Source organism: Nycticebus coucang, chromosome 11 (genome assembly GCF_027406575.1).
Source record: "Nycticebus coucang isolate mNycCou1 chromosome 11, mNycCou1.pri, whole genome shotgun sequence".
Lineage (NCBI taxonomy): Eukaryota > Metazoa > Chordata > Mammalia > Primates > Lorisidae > Nycticebus > Nycticebus coucang.
The window spans coordinates 37,108,289-37,130,974 of NC_069790.1; the positions used below are offsets into that span (position 1 = coordinate 37,108,289).

Below are 22,686 nucleotides of genomic sequence, written 5' to 3' on the forward strand. Positions count from 1 at the left end.
CTCTGAGCACAAACTCATGTATCCAGCATCCATCCTCCTAACAGCAAGATAGCATTGAAAACATTGCTATTCTTTTGAAAGGTTGGCAAAACTTTAAACCCCACACAATTAGTGGGCTGCCTTTTGATCACGTTCCAAAGGCACCAAAGACATTCATTTCCAAATACATTAACCAATGTGAGAAGTGGCAAAAGGCGACGTGCAGATGGTGAAGTGTTAAATCGTGTTGCTAATATGAATAGCACCGGCAGGGAATGTTCACATGAGAACAGAATAACTGGGCTTTGCAGCATCTGCCGCCCAGTCGCAAGTGCTTTCCTTTCCCTTGGTGAAGTGAGAAGGTGGCACCTTATGAGGAGGCCAGTGTGTAAAGGACGTATCATCATCCCAAAACCTCAGTAGATCTGCGTGGAAGGTCAGGAACCTACATTTCTAAAGGGCTCACATACACCATCTTGTTAAAAAAAAAAAAAGTAACTAATTTGTCCCTCATTTTTTTCTACTGGACTCTAATATACCATGTCTTCTAATTGTGATTGTATTACTTCTCAAAATGGACTTGAGGAAGGTTTGATCAAATTTATTTCATGATTCTCCGAGATGATATTTTAAGGAAAATTATAAACAGGGTGCCCAAACTATTAAAAAAAAAAAAAAAAAAAAAGACTCCAGGCAGCACCTGTAGTTCAGTGGCTGGTGGGTTCGAACCTGGCCTGAGCCAGCTTAACAATAATGACAATTGCAACAAAAAAAATAGCCAGGTTTTGTGGCAGGCTCCTGTAGTCCCAGCTACTTGGGAGGCTGAGGCAAGAGAACTGCTTAAGTCCAAGAGAGCTGGAGGTTGCTGTGAGCTGTGACACCATGGCACCACTCTACCCAGGCCACAGCTTGAGACTCTAACTCAAAAAAAAAAAAAAAAGACTCTGGCATTGGTCTAATACCCCTTTAATGTCTTGCTTAACTGAGAACAGAAATGATACAGTATGAGGTACATTAGGTTTTCAAGAAATAACCAAGAGATGGCCATGAATCTGAACCTGGACACCACAGAGAGTGCATGCACACATGCAGGAGACAGGACGTGAGAATACGCCGGGCACCTCATTCAGCTCCCGTACTATAAGAAAGAAGAACCGTGTGCTTTTACCAGAAAACACGGCCCATGGCGAACCATTTCTATACAGCCATAGTGTTAGTAAGATGAGGACTGGGAAAATGATGCCTGGGTTCTTTAAGGGGAATTGTAGGAGTAATCTACCCTTTCCTCACAGCAAAGGGAAGAACTGGACCCTCAAATCATAGTTTTCTTTTTTTCCTTTCATATAGGTACAATGTGATGTTTCAAAACATATGGTATAATGATCAAATCAGGGAAACTAGCATATCCATCACCTCAAACGTCATTTCTCTGTGGTGAAAACATACAGAACCCTTTCTCCTGGCTACTTTTAAATATATAATACCTTACTGTTCATCACAGTAGTCACCGTACTGTGTGACAGGACACCAGAACTGTCTTCCTTCTTTTTTTTTTTTTCTTTTGAGACAGGGACTTTTCAGTCTCCCAGGCTAGAGTGCAACAGCATCATAGCTCACAGCAACCTCAAGCTCCTGGGCTCAAGTTACCCTGCTGCCTCAGCCTCTGGAGAAGGTGGGATAGCACCCAGCTAATTTTTCTATTTTTAGTAGAGATGGGATCTTGCTCTTATTCAGGTGGACTTGAACTCCTGACCTACCAAAGTGGTAGGATTTTGGGCATGAGCCACTGGACCTAGCTGAAAAGAGGTTTTGCACCCAGTGCCCACCCTTTCCCCATCTTCTCCTCCCCAGTCCCTGGTAATCACTTTTCTGCTCTCTAGTTCTGTCATCAACTTTGTTATATTCCACTCATGAGCGAGAACATCCAGTATTTGTCTTCATGCAATACGTCCTCTAGGCTCATTCTTGTTACCTCATCTTTTCTTTTTTGAAAAATACAACTATATTATTTCCTTATCACATAAAATAGTTAATAGGAATTCATTATTGTCATATATAAATGTCAGTTTCCCGTTGTATCATTTTTTACTGTTTGTTTGAAATAAGATCCAAATAAAGTTCTCACCTTGTACTTGGTTGGTATCTTTTTCTTTCTGCAGTTTTTGGCCAGGGCTGGGTTTGAACACCTCCGGCATATGGGGCCAGTGCCCTATCCCTTTGAGCCACAGGCGCTGCCTGATATCTTTTTCTTTATTGTCTTATTAAATTCTATTTTATTTTGGATTGTGATGTCTTCATACATGTTCACATTGCAGAATGATTAAATCAAGCTAATCAATAAATGCATCACCTCACATACCATATTTTTTTAAGCACATATTTAGTAAGGTGTCAATGATCAACAATTGGAATATTCCACACCTTCTGTGACAAGCAAAAACCCTATAATGAAATGATCCCTGAAACAGAAACCAAGAGACTTATATTTTGGGTGCAGCTCTTTCTCATACCAACTAGTGGCCTGAGACAAATCACAATCTCACAGTGTCTTGACATAAAATGGAGTAAGAGTGTCAGCTCCCCACACCTCACAGGGCTGTTATGATGACCCCATGAGCCAGTGTTTGTGAGAGGCATGCCTTGCCTTAGCACACTCTGCGCACAGAAATCACCCAGGAAAGTCTTGTTAGGCTGCAGGTTCTGATGTTACAGGTCTGGGATAAGGCCCACGATTCTGCATTTCTTTTTCTTTTTCTTTTTTTTTGAGACAGCGCCTCAAGCTGTCACCCTGGGTAGAGTGCCGTGGCATCACAGCTCACGACAACCTCCAACTCCTGGGCTCAAGCGATTCTCTTGCCTCTGCCTCCCAAGTAGCTGGGATGACAGGCGCCTGCCACAACACCTGGCTATTTTTTTGGTTGCAGCTGTCGTTGTTTGTCAGGCCTGGGCTGGATTCGAACCCGCCAACTCAGGTGTATGTGGCTGGTGCCTTAGCCATTTGAGCCACAGGCGCCGAGCCAAGATTCTGCATTTCTAACAAATTTCCAAACCCCCATTGAAGGCAGGCCAGGAAATACTCAAAAAAGGCTGAAAATCCTCAATAACATGTAAGAATTATTCATATAATGAAATTAGTTTTTAAAAATCAGGATAATTCAGATTTATCTCCTCAGGAAAATCAATTTTAAAATGTCTTACCAGAGAGGGATTCATGAATTCTTCTAAATACACCCGACACAGCCTGCGATCCCAGTCATCTGTGATGTGGCCTCCATACATAATCTCACCAAAGAGATAACGGAGGTCTTCCCAAGGGACCTTTGGGGGAAAAATCACATAATGTTCACTTCTGCACCCAGGGTATCTGCCACAGAGAAGCCATTTGGTGGCCCATGCCCCTCTAACACTATGCCCTTCAAGCCCCCATCAAAAGGAGCATTCAAAGTGGTTCAGAAATTGTCTAAGTTTCTGTGTAGACTTTCTTGGGAGAATGTATTTTCTGTGCTTTCCAATGCATTCAGTAAAAATTCACTAGCACTGATCTTTAATGACGGTTTTGAAGGAAAATTAATTATTCCTAGAAGATGTGCAGGGAAAGTTTCTTCGACCAAAATCTCATACAAAGTGAAAGAATGGTGGTTCACAGGGCCTCTGAAGTAGAAAGTATTTTTTATTGTCTGATTTGTATCACTTTTTATTATCTGATTGAGGAAATGAAAGAAACATCCACACAATTGGAATTTGAGGGTGTATGTAGACTTCTATCACTTTCCAGAAGTCCAGACAAACAAATCTGGTTGCTACAGATGGATTTGAGGATTTGGTTCATGGCATGATGGCCCTACTGACTGTTCTCAGGGCGGTAACTAATGCTGCACCAGGTTTTATACAAGTAATCGCTGTATCTCTCCTTTATTTGGCTTAGCAGGGCTTGAAGACTCTCTTTGCTCCCCTTTAGCTTCCTCTAGGTTTGTAAAACATGCCAGTGTGTGATGAAACCTTTCTAGACAGGAACCTTTATCTCCTCGGGGGCAGTATGCTGCCTCCCAGCAGTTCAAGTAAAAACATAATTATAGCCTTCACTCTTTGCATGATGTGACAGAACAGAACAAGTAAAATTGCTTCAACTGTTCCAATATATTTGCTGCGAGTTTATTTGAATTTGAATAAATAGACCTCAAATATGTCTTTTAAAGCTGGTTTGATGTGAATGAAAAAGAAACATGCTCTCTGTACTGCTCCAAGGCCTACCTTCTAAGCAGCTGAAATGGATAGGAAACAAAGACTTCTTAATCTTATTTCTCTTTCTGAATACATTCAATGCCTGCTATACATTTTAGTATTTGATAGGTATCTTCCTTAAGATCTTACTCAGCTAGGGATCTGTTCTTTTAATAATTTATTCTCTTTCCCCAAATCCTTGTCTTTGCTTTTTACATATACTTTCTTGAAAAGGGTATTTTGCACAACCAAACTATGTGCACATACTAATTTAATTCCCAAATTCTGATAACTTCCTTGTGCTGTTCAACAAATGACTCAGGTCAGGACATTTGAGAGACATGGGAAGGTGTTAATAACCTAAGGTTGTGTTGTCTTAGAACCCCAGTGGGAGAAGAAGCAAGATACAGCACAAACTCAACCGGCCAGCTGGTGTTGCAGAGACTCAAGGTGTGAGAGCTGGAAACAAACGGAAGTGTCAGCCGCCCTCTTCCTCCTTTTCCTTTCTACCTCTACTGTGTACAGCTGCAGTTTCCAACCAGGTTGCAGACTGGTACTGGCCATGGCCTGTTAGGAACCCAGCCACACAGCATGGCTGCCTGAGCTCCACCTCCTGGCCCTCCCACTGCCCCACTCCCCACCCCCACCTGCTGGCCTGTGGAAACATTGTCTTTCATGAAACGAATCCCTGTGCCACAAGGTTCAGGTCTGTGGTCTGTCAGGAACCAGGCCGCACAGCCAGAGATGAGTAGCAAAGAAGTGAAGCTTTATCTGTATTTACAGCCGCTCCCCATCACTTGGATCACCACCTCAGCTCTGCCTTTTGTCCCACTCCCCTCCATCCATGAAAAAATTGTTTTCCATGAATTCTGTCCCTAGTGCTAAAGAGGTTGGGAGCTGCTGGTATACAGGATTCAGTTGAAATAGGATAATATTCCTGGTCTCAGACTCATGGGACCATTATGAAGGACCTGAATTAAATGTATTAAATGGTTTATTTCTTTTTCTGCCTAGACCTATTATAATAATAAATTTTTAAATTTTTATTTATTTATTATTTTTTTAAGAGACAGAGTTTTACTTTTGTTGCCTTCGGTAGAGTGCCATGGCATCACAGCTCATAGCAACCTCTAGCTCTTGGGCTTAGGTGATTCTCCTGCCTCAGCCTCCCAAGTAGCTGGGACCACAGGCTCCCACCATAATGTCCAGCTATTTTTTGTTGTTGTTGTTGCAGTTTGGCTGGGGTGGATCCGAACCCACCACCCTTGGCACGTGGGGCCAGCACCCCACTCACTGAGCCACAGGTGGCACCCTATAATAATAAATTTTATGTGCAACAGTTCAAATAAAAATGTTGAGATCAGCACATAAATATTATTATTTATTGGAATGGTCAAATATGCTCAAAGTATACAGAATCACCTTTTTAATTTTATAAGTTAAAAAGGATAGATATAGAATATTGATCATCACATACCATATTAAAGACATTTATTTTAGCTAAAACTTATTCAAAATTTGATGGGACAGCAAAGCCATATTATGTACCAAACATTTATATTCTGACAGCAGTCAATCACCCCTGAAGCTTGAGAAAACTTTGATAACAAAAATCGTAACAATGGTTACTATAAAAAACATAAAATAACAGAAACATAGAGGGGTGATTTCGCAGGCCCTTTATAGAAAGTGTGGCCCACACTAACATCTGGTTGGTTTGACATATATACAAATTCTACCACATTCAACTTAATAAAAAAGTTTCCCTGTAAAGATTAAGCCAGAATACCCTTAGGAATGAGTACTTTCTCCCTTTCGCAATCCAATCATTGGGCCTATAAGAGTTTACACAAATGTTCTTGATGAGGCATTCCTATTCCCATCTGTAAGACACATTTTAGCTACTAAATAGAATCATTCATCTACTTTTAACTTCAAATCAAGGGGAACATTGCTGAAAAAGTCACAACGAGGTGGCATCCTTAATACATAATAATGACATATGCAGAAAATGCACCATTATTTACACATGTGACGCGTTGTAAATTGCTTCCATCATCAGAAATAATTGTAGTGATTATTAATGCAGTGTTATGAACTGTCAGAATTGCTGTATGTAATTACATTTGTGCAAATGCTTCATTACCTGCCTAATGAATCTGGCATACACGCACATGTAAACCACTGTTTTTGTTAACATAATGAAGGACATTTTTTTTTCTTTTTGCTCTAAGCTGCTGATGTAGAACTGGTTTGACCCAGCTTATGAAGTCTGAGCATCCACTGCTGGAAAACCTTTGATCTGGTTTATTTTCATGCTTGGCAGAGGATGCATTCTATAGTGTCACCTATTTCAATAATAGCTTCCAAAGAAAAATTATGGTCCATTTTGATACCACACCCAAACTGATAGATTTAGTAAACTCCTTGAAAGAGATTATCTGACCACTAGCACTTACCTTAAGGTTTGCTTCTAAGTAGTTGTAGAGGATGTTGGCACAAATGGTGAGGTCTCCGAGATTGAAAGGATAGCTTCGGCTCCAGCCTTGTGGGCCAAACCTCAGTCTCCCAGCAACACAGGCATGGAAATAGCACAGAGAAAAGAGCATGCTTTTAAACTCTTGATCCTTAGAGCACATTTCAAGTGTGTCCTAGGAGAAAAGGAAATATATACTTGATTATCCATCTGCATGGTTCCCAAGGGCGAGGGTCTGAATTTTCAATAATTGTGTAAAGGACTCCGAAAGAGAGGTACTACAGAGGTGACAAGTAGTTTTAAGCATGGCTACCTATTCTAGGAGAACATAACAGGAGACTATTTGGCATTTGCCAGAGTGTTGATTTAAGAAGAATGCTTCTGAATTCACCAGAAAATGAAATGGTTCATTTTAATCATGTTATTTTTCCTGCAAAATTTTCTTTTTAAAATCTGGGTGACAGGTCATCATCTTAGTTTCATCACTGTGGCAGAATGCTATCTGGCAAAATGCTAAGTTAGCCACAGCTACCCATTCTTCTCTGGTTCCACAGTAATAGAAATCATCTGGGCACGTGGCTGCCCATTGCAAGAATGTTTTCTAGACTCCCTGAAGCCAGATATACCACATGGCCAAGTGTTGCCCACAGAATTCGAAGTGGTGTGTGTAATTTCCATGTCATTCACTTAAAACAAAATTCCTTGCTCTAATTGTCACTCTTTTCTCTTTTGCATGGAACCTTGAGTTAGGTATGGCAGAAGTACCATTGGTTTGGGTTTGTGGATGGTGCCTGGCATGTGTGAGAGAAACAAACTCCTGTCTTGTTTGTATCACTATAGCTTTTATTCTCTTTCTTATGGCATCTCAGCCTGTACCTCAACTAATACAATTACCATAACACATAGTTTCCGTCCAATGAATTAAAATGTATTGCTCAGATGACTGGATGGCATTTGGAAGATTAAAAAAAATGTGCCCTATAGACTAGAACTGTGAGATATTTTTCTTAAATTCAAGCACAGTGGCTCACACCTGTGATTACAGCACTTTGCAAGGCTGAGATGGGAGGATTGTTGAGACCAAGAGTTCAAGACCAGCCTGGGCAATAAATATAGCAAGATCCCATGTCTACAAAAAAGAAGAAAAGTTAGCTGGCCATGGTAGTGTACACCCGTAGTCCCAGCTACTTGGGAGTTGGAGGCAGATGGATCACTTGAGCTAGAAGTTGGAGGCTGCAGTGAGCTAAGGATCATTCCATTGCACTCCAGCCTGAACAAGAGAACCTTGTCTGTACAAAAAAAAAAAAAAAAGAGGGAAAAAATACAGAGAGAAAGCTGAAAGTTAAATCTAGATATGCCACACTGATAAGGTTATGGCCCAACAGCTATAAACTTAAAAGGAGGGAAAACAGCAGTCTTATCTATAGCTTAAAAGTAATGTTTTATAGGGCAGGGTGCAGTGGCTCACGCCTGTAATCTGACCACTCTGGGAGGCTGAGATGGGAGGATCCCTTGAGCACAGGAGTTAGAGACCAGCCTGAGCAAAAGTGAGGCCCCTGTCTCTATATTAAATTTTAAAAATAAAAGGAAAGCTTTATGCATTCTCAGATTTGGTAGTTCTCTGGGACAAGAAAGTAAAAGATATTGAGGATCACTCCTTCAGCTGCTATTGGGCAGCAGGAGAAGATGAGACCAAACTCTGCACTTTCCTACATAGTCCTTGGAAGTGGTCAAACCATAGCTAGTTCACATTTAAAATGGGTTGGACAACTTGGGCCACATAAAAAGAGTATTTATGGCCTTTGAAAGTAGGAATTGAGATATGGTTTTCTAGGGGACTCCTGGTACAGAACCCAGACTGGATTTGTCCTGTGTGGACTTTTGTTTCTTTCTATGGTACTTTCAGCAGAGTCCAAGGCTACCACCTAATATAGTTCTAGAATTGGCCAGCCTGGATATAGTGCAGACCCAACTAAATGACTAGGTCATTCTAAGTCACTAGACCATTTTTAGGTAATTCATGGATTTGGAAATATATAATCATTAAAAATAACTTTTTCACAGCTGATCATCAAATAAAGGCACATTTATAAAGAAAAAAGAAACCATATACTTGGAATTAATCTTGACAGTTATAAAAATATATTACTTCTAAATGTAAGAAATTTCTAAAAGACCCAATATAAGTATCAAAATTTCACCTTGAAATTATGATCTAACAAGTCCCTTAACACCTTTTGAATTACAGATAGTCTGCGTAAAACCCAAGGTACTATCCTAAGTGCACTAATTCATACAACTTATATGGCTTTATCCTTAGTGCCAAAAAAGAAACACAAGGTTTTATGCTCTGTTAACATAATGTAGGAAGAAAATATGAATTAGGCTTTCCGAAGAAAAGGGATGAGTCTACCCACCATTCCACATTTCAGGCCAGTTGTACTTTTACAAACCAAGTGATAAGCAAATTAATGTAAAAATATACAAACAGCATTGTGAACAAAGAACAGGCACATCTGTGCACACACACGCTACAGGCACAAAGCTACCAACTTTACATGCACAATTATCAATTATTTATTCCTACCTGTAAATTTTATAGAAAAAGAAATCTATATTATTGTTCTTTTATTTATTTATTTTGCAGTTTTTTTGGCCAGGGCTGGGTTTGAACCCTCCACCTCCAGCATACGGGACCAGCACCCTACTCCTTTGAGTCACAGGCACCATCCTAAATCTATATTATTATTCTTAAAGAAAACAGTTATCTAGGTATGAAAGGAGCCCAAATAATACTACTTTATGACATCTTCTTTCAGAGGCAGATACTATTGAGCTGAAAGAGGGGTAAGGAGGTGACATCCTACATGAAATGGTTCTTTACATCTCACTTAAGAAACATTCTAGAATTCTCGAGAGGTGGAGCAAGATGGCAGCCGAGTAACAGCTTCCTTGCATCTGGGCACCGTGAGTCTAGGGAGATAGGACTCCAGGCATCTCTGGATGGTGGGATCTGCCTATCATCACCCCTGAGAGGATACAGGGAGTCAGCGAGAGACTTGACCCCAAGAGGAGGACTAAAACAGTGGAAAACCAGCAAGTGGTCGTGTGTGTTCAATCCGTCTAAACCCGCCCGCAACTGTAAGTTCAGTAGCAGTGAGACTGCAAACCAGAAAGGCCTTACCTGTGAACTGTTCTGGTGTCTTAGGACTTGGCACTCAGCTGAACTGCCTTGGGGAGAGCCTGAGCAGGAGTGCGGAGAACTTTGGCCTTTGTCTGGGGCCCCAGTCTGAGCCGCTGAGCCAGACAGAGCTAATAGTGTTTGGCTCTGGGTCACAGGCAGCCATTGTGAGCGATCTGCCCTGGCAAGCTCCGCCCTCAGGGTCGCAGAGCTAGAATTGGGTGGGAGCTGGTAACCCAGCGACTAAGTAGCCTAAGGGCGGGGACTGAGCCGCCTTGCAGCCCTAACCCTTGGGGGCAGAGGGAGACCAGTTTTGGCACACAGGGTAAGTGGATAGCCACTTCAGCAGTGATTCCAGCAACAAGCACTTCCCTGGGAAAGCTTCTGCTCAGCAAGTGAACAAGTTCAAAGTGCCTTTTAAGTGGGCTGAAGAGAGATTTAGGGTGTCTACCTGCTGGGGTTTGAGAAACTAGCAGCCTCCAGTCGTATCAGAACTGTAACAAACATCTCATACCCCAGAAGACCACATGTTGCCCAGACAATATTCAATGACATATACATACTGCTTTGTTTTTGGTTGTGTTTTTTTTTGTTTGTTTGGTTGTTTTTTTTGTTTATTTTGATGATGTTGATTGTCGTTTTGTTTTTTAAGTTCAACCTTTTCCATACAGATCCTTTTTCTTTCTCAATTTTTCTAGTTTAATTATAATTTCCAATTGCTGCCTATTTCAATAATTAGAACTTCATTTTTGTTAGTGTTTCTACCACTATTATTTGGTTTTCCACTCAATTTTATCCCATAAAGTTTTCTGTTTGCTTGTTTTGGTTTGATTTATAGCATTTTTGTCTTTCCTCTCTACTTGGTGGAGGTGGGGTACTGTGTCTGATCAGGTTAGCAAAGAGCTGCTGACCTCAAGGGAACCACCCAACTGGGCACCCCCAGAAGGTGGGTTTTTTTTTAAGGTTGTATGAAAGTACCCTACTGTACACCTATATTGCTCTGTCTCCCTCTTTCTGTGCCTCTCTTCTTTTTGTCAATATTCCTTTTACCCACCCCCTCTCCTTTCTCTATTTTTCTTATCACTCAGTCCTCCTTTCCCTCATCCCTTTTTTGCTCTTCAACCTTCTCACCCTTCTGGTCCTGTAACCCTTAGTCCACAGGCATGAGAACTTAAAGAGCAAGAGGAAGTGAAAGGAAAATTAGGGCAAGGAAACAGATAAAAGAAATCACTCATGAGGAAGAATCAGCAGAAAACTCCAGGCAACATGAAGAACCAGTCCAGAACAACCCCGCCAAGGGACCATGAGGTAGCTACTGCAGAAGATTCCACCTATAAAGAAATGTTAGGAATGACAGAAAGGGAATTTAGAATACACATGTTGAAAACAATGAAAGAAATGATGGAAACAATGAAGGAAATGGCTAATAAAATGGAAAATAACCAAAAGGAAATTCAAAAACAGAATCAAATAAGAGATGAACGATATGAAGAATATAAAAAGGATATAGCAGAGCTGAAGGAACTGAAACAGTCAATTAGGGAACTTAAAGATGCAATGAAAAGTATGAGCAACAGGTTAGACCATGCAGAAGAAAGAATTTCAGAGGTAGAAGACAAAGTTCTTGAGATAACTCAGATAGTAAAAGAGGCAGAAAAGAAGAGAGAGAAAGCAGAACGTTCACTGTCAGAATTATGGGACTTTATGAAGCGTTCCAACATACGAGTTATAGGAATTCCAGAAGGGGAAGAAGAATGCCCCAGAGGAATGGAAGCCATACTAGAGAATATTATAAAAGAAAATTTCCCAAATATCACCAAAGATTCTGACACACTGCTTTCAGAGGGATATCGGACCCCAGGTCGCCTCAACTCTAACCGAGCTTCTCCAAGACACATTGTGATGAACCTGTCCAAAGTCAAGACAAAAGAAAAGATTCTGCAAGCTGCCAGGAGTAAGCGCCAGTTGACCTACAGGGGCAAATCCATCAGAGTGACCGCAGACTTCTCTAATGAAACTTTCCAAGCAAGAAGACAATGGTCATCTACCTTTAATCTACTTAAACAGAACAATTCCCAGCCCAGAATTCTGTACCCTGCTAAGCTAAGCTTCAAAATTGACGGAGAAATCAAATCATTTACAGATATACAAACATTGAGGAAATTCGCCACAACAAGACCAGCTCTACAGGAAATACTTCAACCTGTTCTGCACACTGACCACCACAATGGATCAGCAGCAAATAAGAACGCAGAAATTAAAGGACAGAACCTAACCTCCACACTGATGCAAAAGATAAAACTAAGCAATGGACTCTCACCAAATAAGATGAATAGAATACTACCACACTTATCAATTATCTCAATAAATGTTAATGGCTTGAACTCCCCACTGAAGAGACATAGATTGGTTGACTGGATTAAAAAACACAAGCCATCCATTTGCTGTCTGCAAGAAACACACCTGGCTTCAAAAGACAAATTAAAGCTCCGAGTCAAGGGTTGGAAGACAATTTTTCAGGCAAATGGAATTCAGAAGAAAAGAGGAGCTGCAATCTTATTTTCAGATACATGTGGGTTTAAAGCAACTAAAGTCAAAAAAGACAAAGATGGTCACTTTATATTGGTCAAGGGAAAAATACAACAAGAAGACATTTCAATTCTAAATATTTATGCACCCAATTTAAATGCTCCCAGATTCTTGAAACAGACCTTACTCAGTCTGAGCAATATGATATCTGATAATACCATAATAACAGGGCACCTTAACACTCCTCTTACAGAGCTGGACAGATCCTCTAAACAGAAATTAAACAAGGATATAAGAGATTTAAATGAGACCCTAGAACAACTGTGCTTGATAGACGCATATAGAACACTCCATCCCAAAGGTAAAGAATATACATTCTTCTCATCACCCCATGAAACATTCTCCAAAATTGATCATATCCTGGGACACAAAACAAATATCAACAGAATCAAAAGAATTGAAATTTTACCTTGTATCTTCTCAGACCATAAGGCACTAAAGGTGGAACTCAACTCTAACAAAAATGCTCGACCCCACCCAAAGGCATGGAAATGAAACAATCTTCTGTTGAATAACAGATGGGTGCAGGAAGAAATAAAACAGGAAATCATTAACTTCCTTGAGCATAACAACAATGAAGACACAAGCTACCAAAACCTGAGGGATATTGCAAAAGCAGTTTTGAGAGGAAAATTCATCGCTTTAGATGCCTACATTCGAAAAACAGAGAGAGAGCGCATCAGCAATCTCACAAGTAATCTTATAGAATTGGAAAAAGAAGAACAATCTAAGCCTAAACTCAGTAGAAGAAAAGAAATATCCAAAATCAAATCAGAGATCAATGAAATTGAAAACAAAAGAATCATTCAGAAAATTAATGAAACAAGGAGTTGGTTTTTTGAAAAATAAATAAAATAGATAAACCATTGGCCAGACTAACGAGGAATAGAAAAGTAAAATCTCTAGCAACCTCAATCAGAAATGATAAAGGGGAAATAACAACTGATCCCACAGAGATACAAGAGATCATCTCTGAATAATACCAGAAACTCTATGCCCAGAAATTTGACAATGTGAAAGAAATGGATCAATATTTGGAATCACATCCTCTCCCTAGACTCAGCCAGGAAGAAATAGAGCTCCTGAACAGACCAATTTCAAGCACTGAGATTAAAGAAACAATAAAAAAATCTTCCAACCAAAAAATGCCCTGGTCCAGATGGCTTCACTCCAGAATTCTATCAAACCTTCAAGGAAGAGCTTATTCCTGTAGTGTAGAAATTATTCCAAAAAATTGAGGAAGAAGGAATCTTCCCCAACACATTCTATGAAGCAAACATCACCCTGATACCAAAACCAGGAAAAGACCCAAACAAAAAGGAGAATTTCAGACCAATCTCACTCATGAATATAGATGCAAAAATTCTCAACAAAATCCTAGCCAATAGATTACAGCTTATCATCAAAAAAGTCATTCATCATGATCAAGTAGGCTTCATCCCAGGGATGCAAGGCTGGGTTAACATATGCAAGTCTATAAACGTTATCCACCATATTAACAGAGGCAAAAATAAAGATCACATGATCCTCTCAATAGATGCAGAAAAAGCATTTGATAAAATCCAGCATCCTTTTCTAATGAGAACACTGAAGAGTATAGGCATAGGTGGCACATTTCTAAAACTGATTGACGCTATCTATGACAAACCCACAGCCAATATTTTACTGAATGGAGTAAAACTGAAAGCTTTTCCTCTTAGAACTGGAACCAGACAAGGTTGTCCTCTGTCACCTTTACTATTCAACATAGTGCTGCAAGTTCTAGCCAATACAATTAGGCAAGACAAGGAAATAAAGGGAATCCAAATGGGAGCAGAGGAGGTCAAAGTCTCCCTCTTTGCTGACGACATGATCTTATACTTAGAGAACCCCAAAGACTCAACCACAAGACTCCTGGAAGTCATAAAAAAATACAGTAATGTTTCAGGATATAAAATCAATGTCCACAAGTCAGTAGCCTTTGTGTACACCAATAACAGTCAAGATGAGAAGCTAATTAAGGACACAACTCCCTTCACCATAGTTTCAAAGAAAATGAAATACCTAGGAATATACCTAACGAAGGAGATGAAGGACCTCTATAAAAAAAACTATGAAATCCTCAGAAAGGAAATAGCAGAGGATATTAATAAATGGAAGAACATACCATGCTCATGGATGGGAAGAATCAACATTGTTAAAATGTCTATACTTCCCAAAGCAATCTACCTATTCAATGCCATTCCCATCAAAATACCAACATCGTACTTTCAAGATTTGGAAAAAATGATTCTGCGTTTTGTATGGAACCGTAAAAAAACCCGTATAGCTAAGGCAGTTCTCTGTAACAAAAATAAAGCTGGGGGCATCAGCATACCAGATTTTAGTCTGTACTACAAAGCCATAGTGTTCAAGACAGCATGGTACTGGCACAAAAACAGAGACATTAGACACTTGGAATCGAATTGAAAACCAAGAAATGAAACTAACATTTTACAACCACCTAATCTTTGATAAACCAAATAAGAACATACCTTGGGGGAAAGACTCCCTATTCAATAAATGGTGTTGGGAGAACTGGATGTCTACATGTAAAAGACTGAAACTGGACCCACACCTTTCCCCACTCACAAAAATTGATTCAAGATGGATAAAGGACTTAAACTTAAGGCATGAAACAATAAAAATCCTCCAAGAAAGCATAGGAAAAACACTGGAAGATATTGGCCTGGGGAAAGACTTCATGAAGAAGACTGCCACGGCAATTGCAACAACAACAAAAATAAACAAATGGGACTTCATTAAACTGAAAAGCTTCTGTACAGCTAAGGAGACAATAACCAAAGCAAAGAGACAACCTACACAATGGGAAAGGATATTTGCATATTTTCAATCAGACAAAAGCTTGATAACTAGGATCTATAGAGAACTCAAATTAATCCACATGAAAAAAGCCAACAATCCCTTATATCAATGGGCAAGAGACATGAATAGAACTTTCTCTAAAGACGACAGACGAATGGCTAACAAACACATGAAAAAATGTTCATCCTCTCTATATATTAGAGAAATGCAAATCAAAACAACCCTGAGATATCATCTAACCCCAGTGAGAATGGCCCACATCACAAAATCTCAAAACTGCAGATGCTGGCGTGGATGTGGAGAGAAGGGAACACTTTTACACTGCTGGTGGGACTGCAAACTAGTACAACCTTTCTGGAAGGAAGTATGGAGAAACCTCAAAGCACTCAAGCTAGACCTCCCATTTGATCCTGCAATCCCATTACTGGGCATCTACCCAGAAGGAAAAAAATCCTTTTATCATAAGGACACTTGTACTAGACTGTTTATTGCAGCTCAATTTACAATCGCCAAAATGTGGAAACAGCCTAAATGCCCACCAACCCAGGAATGGATTAACAAGCAGTGGTATATGTATACCATGGAATACTATTCAGCCATTAAAAAAAATGGAGACTTTACATCCTTCGTATTAACCTGGATGGACGTGGAAGACATTATTCTTAGTAAAGTATCACAAGAATGGAGAAGCATGAATCCTATGTACTCAATTTTGATATGAGGACAATTAATGACAATTATGGTTTTGGGGAGGAAGCAGAAAGAGGGTCGGAGGGAGGGGGTGGGGCCTTGGTGTGTGTCACACTTTATGGGGGCAAGACATGATTGCAAGAGGGACTTTACCTAACAATTGCAATCAGTGTAACCTGGCTTATTGTACTCTCAATGAATCCCCAACAATAAAAAAAAAAAAAAAAAAAATTGGTGGTAGCCAGGCATCACCGTTGGCTGTACATACCATGTCCCAGTGATGACTATGGTGGGCTAGAAAAGCAGGAGAGAATCTTAACTGTCCAGCTGATGCCACTATAGGACTAGTGTATGTTGGTAAGGCACTTTTTGTAAGGCTATAAGCCTTTAATTTACTCCCACAGAATGCAGAAAGAGGAAAGAGAGGCAAACAGAAGGAAACTGGAATGGAATAAAGTGGTTAAAAGGTGGAAGAACCTGAGATGATAAAGTCAGTTCAGAACAAGATGAACTGCTAACTCTATTGCCAGCTCAGAGTCAGTCCACGATAAAAGGTTATTGGAAAAAGTTTGAATTTCAGGTCAGAGATGGGAAGGATTCTAGCAAGATCCTATCCCTTCATTTTAAAGATGATGTTTCAGAAAATGTTTTCTAGAGCTTAATAAAATGCGGATTGCTTCAGTGCTATCATAAGCCCATTGAATCAACAGTGTAGGAGGCAGGAGTTGTAATTTTAATGATTTCCTCAGATGACATTTCTGCATCAAAGTTTGAGATCTATTCAAGGCAAGGGATAGAATTGGAGCTAAAAAAGGAATCAAGAAGTTCTGACACCCAAAGACACCCAAGCTGAGGGTCTCTGGTCAGGGTCACTCAAAGGTGAGCAAGCCTGGCAGGGTGGTACATGAATGAACTATAAGAAATACGAAGAATTCGGCAGCATAACTCTTTCTGGGATATTAACCTTGTGGTCAGATCCACAGCTCAGCCACAGAACTACAAAGACAACCAGGGCTCCTGACACTCATCATAAACAGATCCAGAACAACTGGACACTATTTAGGAACTTCATGTGGTCAAAGGAAGATCACTCTATGGTATCAGCCATTAATTAATTTGAGACTGTTTTAAAATTTTTAAGATTAACACTGGTATCTGTTATCCAGCTCTGAAGGAAATTTAAAGACTTTCTCTTCCTGCTTTGAAGTACCTGTGTATACTTCCAGTGGCTTCCATGTTTTATAAAATTTTGGCCTGATCTGTCAGCCTTCAAAACTTGATAGACTAACCCCCAACCCAGTAAATAGGAAGGTCAAATTTTGTTGTCTCCATTTTGCAGTGTTTTAATGATGTGGCAAAGGCCATAATGATGGAGACAGAGTAATCATGCAAAGCAAGCTGGCACCTTACGTTTTCCACTTACCATGCCTCTCCTAGGACACTTTTCCCCCAAATACCTGCATGGCTCACGGTCTGATTTCATTCATGTCTCTGTTCAAATTTCACCTCCTTCCTTGGGTCATTATTTTACAGAAGCACCACCAATCACTCCCTGTCCCCTAATACTGCTTCATTCAGGCATTAGCTCATGTAACTTCTTGCATATTTGATTATCATTTATTTAGCTTATTCAAATGAAGAAGAGATTTTGTTTTCATCCTTGCTCTATCCCCAGACCCCTAGTGACTAACACATAATTATTGATAAAAATTACCAAAATTATTTTTTCCTACCTACTAATCCCATGCATGTTTTTTATTGGTATCACACACACGCACACACACACACATACATAATTTAATGGCTGAACATGCATATCTAAGACCGAAAATGCTACCTATCCCATAAGTCTCCTGATCCACTGGGTTTAACTCATAAACTTCCCCATTCCTCTTCATGTTTTCAAGCTTTCCTGATGGAGAGAGCTTCTAAATTGGAACTTGAGACCTAGATCCAGTCTTCCTATGAAATCTTCCATCCATTTTTTTCTTTCACCTTAAGTTTATTTATTCAGTTGTGGCAGAGTTCAAATGAATTCAAATGTTAAGCACTCAGTTTCAAGAGACCAAAACTTTGTACCCTAATTTCTCCTCAGCAGAATAAAGATATCTTGAGATGCATTAAAAAAAAAAGAAACATTCTAGAATTCTCAAGGAAATTAACCTCTATTATTAAGTAAATTTTGTTCATTTTGGGTACACATGCCAAAGTTTGGAGATACATTCTAATTTGGGGGCAAAGAATAAAAATACAGGTTTAACTTAATTTGAAAATTAAAGCATGTAAAGCAAAAACACTCAAACAGTATAGTTTATGTCTAGACCTTGGGTGCTTTTCTCAGGTAAAAAGACACCCAGTGGGAACAAAGGCGACAGTGTTCATCACTCTGTCCGTGTCACAGACTTCAACAAGATCAGGCTGTTCTGCAGCACAGAACGCCTAGGATGATACAAAGAAATTTAGGGAAGGAGGGCATCTGTGATAGAAATCACTAATTCCCTGCTCTAAAATGTCTTCTCGCTGATTTTTAGCTGGGCATGTGGCTACTTAAGATAAATTTACTTTTCCCAGACTCTCTTACAACATGACTAAGTTTGAGCAATAAGATGAAAAGAAAAGTATTGTGTATTAACTTGTAGGAAGCAGCTATAAAAACAAGCAAACACATTCCATTTATTGTGTCTTTTTTTCCTTTTTGAATACTACTATTTGGATCACACATAATAAGGACAAGAACTCTCACAGTTGCCTGGGATCATCCTAGAAATGGTGCCGTGGTGACTGTAAGGAGCTGGATTGATGACAACTTGGTGGTAACACACAGGAGCTTTGAATGGCCTGTCAATAGGACTACTATTGGTAGAAAGATTTACCTTATTTGAGCCATTGCCATTATGCAAGAACTTCTTTCAAACTCTAATTCTAACTGATAAAAGGGTTCTGGGAACCAAGTTACAGACAGCCAAGGAGCACAGATTAGTACCAGTGAATAACAAAAGACTTTAACTTTCTACTATAATGTAAAAGACTCACATTTTAGCTTTTCTATAAAGTTTCTATTTCTTTGGTTTTGGTTAAAATAGATTTGATGAGAAGTTTGTTTAGTGAGTCACTTTTATTATCTTTGCTTCAGCTACTTATTATCAAATTTAGTCTGAATATTTCAGAGAATCCTTCCTACTAAGTAAGAATCATTGCTCCTTTAACTTCTTAAGCATCTATTCAATAAATGTAACCTTCAATTAATATAAGTGGCTTTCCAGATTGCAGTCAAAAGAACGGATACGCTCATGAACAGACATAGACAAGAATAGGTATTCCTAACTTGGGAAATCATACATAAACCTGTGGGCATTCGTCAATCTCCATCACCGTATGTCACATATTTTTGAATCATTACTCTGGGGAAAGTTTTATGAGATCCTCAAAGGGTTCCTTTCCTGACATAGTCTGGGTGTGTGTGGCTTAAATATATTTCTAGTCATTAGAATAGGGAATGACAAGGGCAACTCTTTCCAGAGATCAAAACATACCACACACCCTCCAAATCTCATGTTGAAAGCTGATCCCCAGCGGTGGAGGTGGGGCCTGGTGGAAGTGCGTGGGTCATGGGGCAGATTCCACATGAATAGCTTGGTGCCCGCCCTGAAGTCATGAGTGACTTAGTGCCTGCAAGAGCTGTTTACAGGAGCCTATAACCACCTCCTCCCTTTCCTGCCCTGTTCGCTCTGGGCTTCCCTTTGCCTTTTGCCTTAACTGGAAGCCTCCCAATCCCTCACCAGAAGCTGGCACCATGTTTCTTGTACAGTCTACAGAACCGTGAGCCAAATAAACTTCTCTTTATAAACTACCCAGTCTCAGGTATTACTTTACAACAATGCAAAGCAGACTAATGTGTTACTGAAAAAGCTGAAGGATCATTGGGCTGAAGTGTTTTTCTTCATGAAATGTTAACTTTTCATGAATAAAGATAATTGTTTATAACGTGAATAAATCTAAATATATCAGATTCCTCTTGTGCTTACTTCCAGAGAAAGAGTCATAAATGGCCAGAAATTATAAATTAAGGGATGATTTGAAAACAAACACATATGTCTGCTATAGTGCCTAAAAAAGGCATATGGCAAATATTTTATAGATCCAAGGTACATGTTTTGAGGGCCTACTATTTATATAGTCTTCTGTGTATATATAGGTTACACATTACTCAATTAACTGTTAAGTAATTAACTGTATTCTTTAACACTATCTTCTTAGGTAGCCAATTACTATAATTATTATAATCCCCTCCTAATCTTGGTTTGGGTATTGATCCAAAAAGTACTAGAAAAAAGCATGTTGGCATCCTTCATAGAATGATAACATCTCTAACAGGGGAATGAATGTTTATCACCACATCCTATGTATTTCCTCTTTAGGGTTCATTCTACTCTCCTAACAAGAGTGCTATTGACCAAGGAGTTTTTGAAATCAGAGGAGGGAATGACACCGTATAACAACAGTAACAAAGGAAACTGGAAGACTTGATTATGATGCAGATAGATATGATAATCTGAGTAAAGAATATAGTGATAATAAGGGTATCATTAATTTATATATGCATTGTATATGTATTTGCTTTATTTGGAAAGACATAAAAATATAAATAAGAAATTATCAGAGACATAACTTGAAAAGAGAGGCTTTAAACTTACTAATATCAAATCAATATCAAACGTTATACTGAAACTTTTCCCATGTCGTTATTGTGGTCATCATCAGCACCAACAAGAATGACAGTGGCTTCTTCTCCGCTGTGATGGAAAACGCTTGACTATCACATTTCTCTTCAAGAAGCAGAGTCCTCAAAAAATGGTTTGTTCTCGTTATACAAGTGTGGTAGTTTTCTTAGTTTTAAAGTGGACCTTAAATATATTTCCAGTTGTTAGAATAGGGAATGACAAGGGCAATTCTTTCCAGAGATTAGAACACACCACACGCACACATACACACGGATGCATGTGAGCTGAACACTGAGATTTCACTTCAACGCTTTAAATGACACATCTGAGTTGGTAATAGTGTCCCACAGTTCTGTGAGCAGACTCTGACTGACTCCACAGTCAGCCCAGACTGCTTCCTTACCTGATCAAAGTTATAGAGGGCAGCATGCAAGTTGGCCAGCATTCCTGTGGGGGGCTCATTGGTGATCTTAATGGAACTTTCCAGAAGTCCTTGAGGGATGATATGCTCATTTGGTGTGGGTGCAGAATCAGCACTCATGAAAACCCTATAGTCTCTGTGGCTTCCTTGGCTGAACCTTTCAAGGAGTTTCTCCAAGGTTCCTAACCACTTGGCTACCAAATGGACATTCTGAAAGATACATATAGGGTAGTTTATAATTCCTGTGAAATAATGTATATTTCTTGAATCATAGGACATTACAACATTTTCCTGTACAAAAATATGTTGAAAACGCAGAAAACCATGATTTAAACTTTCCTGTATCAGAAAAAGGAAAAATAAAATCCAAAAGTGAATTGAACATTGAACACATTGAATGCTCCAAATCACCACAGGTTGTCCTTTGCAACCTGGAGATTTGTTGTCCAAATCTCTGCCCCAAATCCAAATCTTCAGACACCCACCAATCACTTCTATGATGGAATTGAGTAATATTTTCCTTTGTTATAGTTCAAACCCAATGATAGTTTGATAAAGTATAACACTAGAAGCCAAAAAGGTACCTGATCACTCATTTCATTATTTTCTGATAGGAACTTCCTCTACTCAAACTCTAGCTCATTAATACAGGACACAAAAAGATATAAGGAAGAAAGGTTAGCTGAAAAAGAAAGTAATTGCTCATGGTTAACATGCTCTGCGTATGCCTTACATATCATTTTTTATAAATCCTACAGCTGTCAGAAATCACAAAAAAAAACTTGCCATGCCATCATCATTCTTTGCTTTTTAGTTTTACGATTCAGAAATTTGCTCCTCCAATGGAAAATACCCACAGTATGCAACTGGGTACTTGGTGCTGGGAGGGAGGTGTAAAGGCCATAATTTGCTTGCTTTCTGGCTTAGGAGAAGTCCTTGTTATGGTAATGGAAACATCACATGAAAGATGTATAATCTCTCCAACAAAGAAAAATGTTTAAGATCATAACAGCTTTAATAACAGAGAAGGAAAGCAAACAAGGAAGGGAAGAGTAATGTAGGTATTCTTTTTTAAAATTTCTCTTGCAAAGAGACTATGCCAATTCGGCTATTCACATCATTAGGCTTTTATTCCCTGGGCAAATATTAAACATTGGCAGGTGTTAACGGGCTGAATTGTGTCCCTCCCAAAATCACATGTTGAAGTCTTAATCCCTAGTACAGAGGTCCTCAAACTACGGCCCGCGGAGGACATTGATCTGGCCCTCAGGGTCACCGCTGCCTGTCCTGCTACAGTGCGCATGTGTGGAATGTGTGTGGCACTCTCTGACTCCCCTCCTCTCTGTTTCTCGACTCCTCCTCTCAGTCTCGGGACTAACTGATACACACTTGCATCATCTGTTACGACTAGCAGTGACAAATATGGAACCAGACATTGACCATCTCATTAGCCAAAAGCAGGCCCACAGTTCCCACTGAAATACTGGTAAGTTTGTTGATTTAACTTTACTTGTTCTTCATTTTAAATATTGTATTTGTTCCCATTTTGTTTGTTTTTTTACTT

At 39.4% G+C, this 22,686-nt stretch overlaps 1 protein-coding gene across 1 annotated transcript in view; it reads right to left on the reverse strand.

The window, feature by feature from the left end:
- Positions 1–22,686, reverse strand: part of DNAH11 (dynein axonemal heavy chain 11) — a 389,834-nt gene that overhangs the window by 16,856 nt on the left and 350,292 nt on the right. Inside the window, exons 74-76 of the mRNA XM_053553503.1 lie at positions 21,105–21,332; positions 6,660–6,851; positions 3,178–3,297 (exon numbers count right to left, since the gene is read on the reverse strand). Coding sequence (XP_053409478.1) covers positions 3,178–3,297; positions 6,660–6,851; positions 21,105–21,332 — 540 coding nt within the window. The remainder of the gene's footprint in view (positions 1–3,177; positions 3,298–6,659; positions 6,852–21,104; positions 21,333–22,686) is intronic.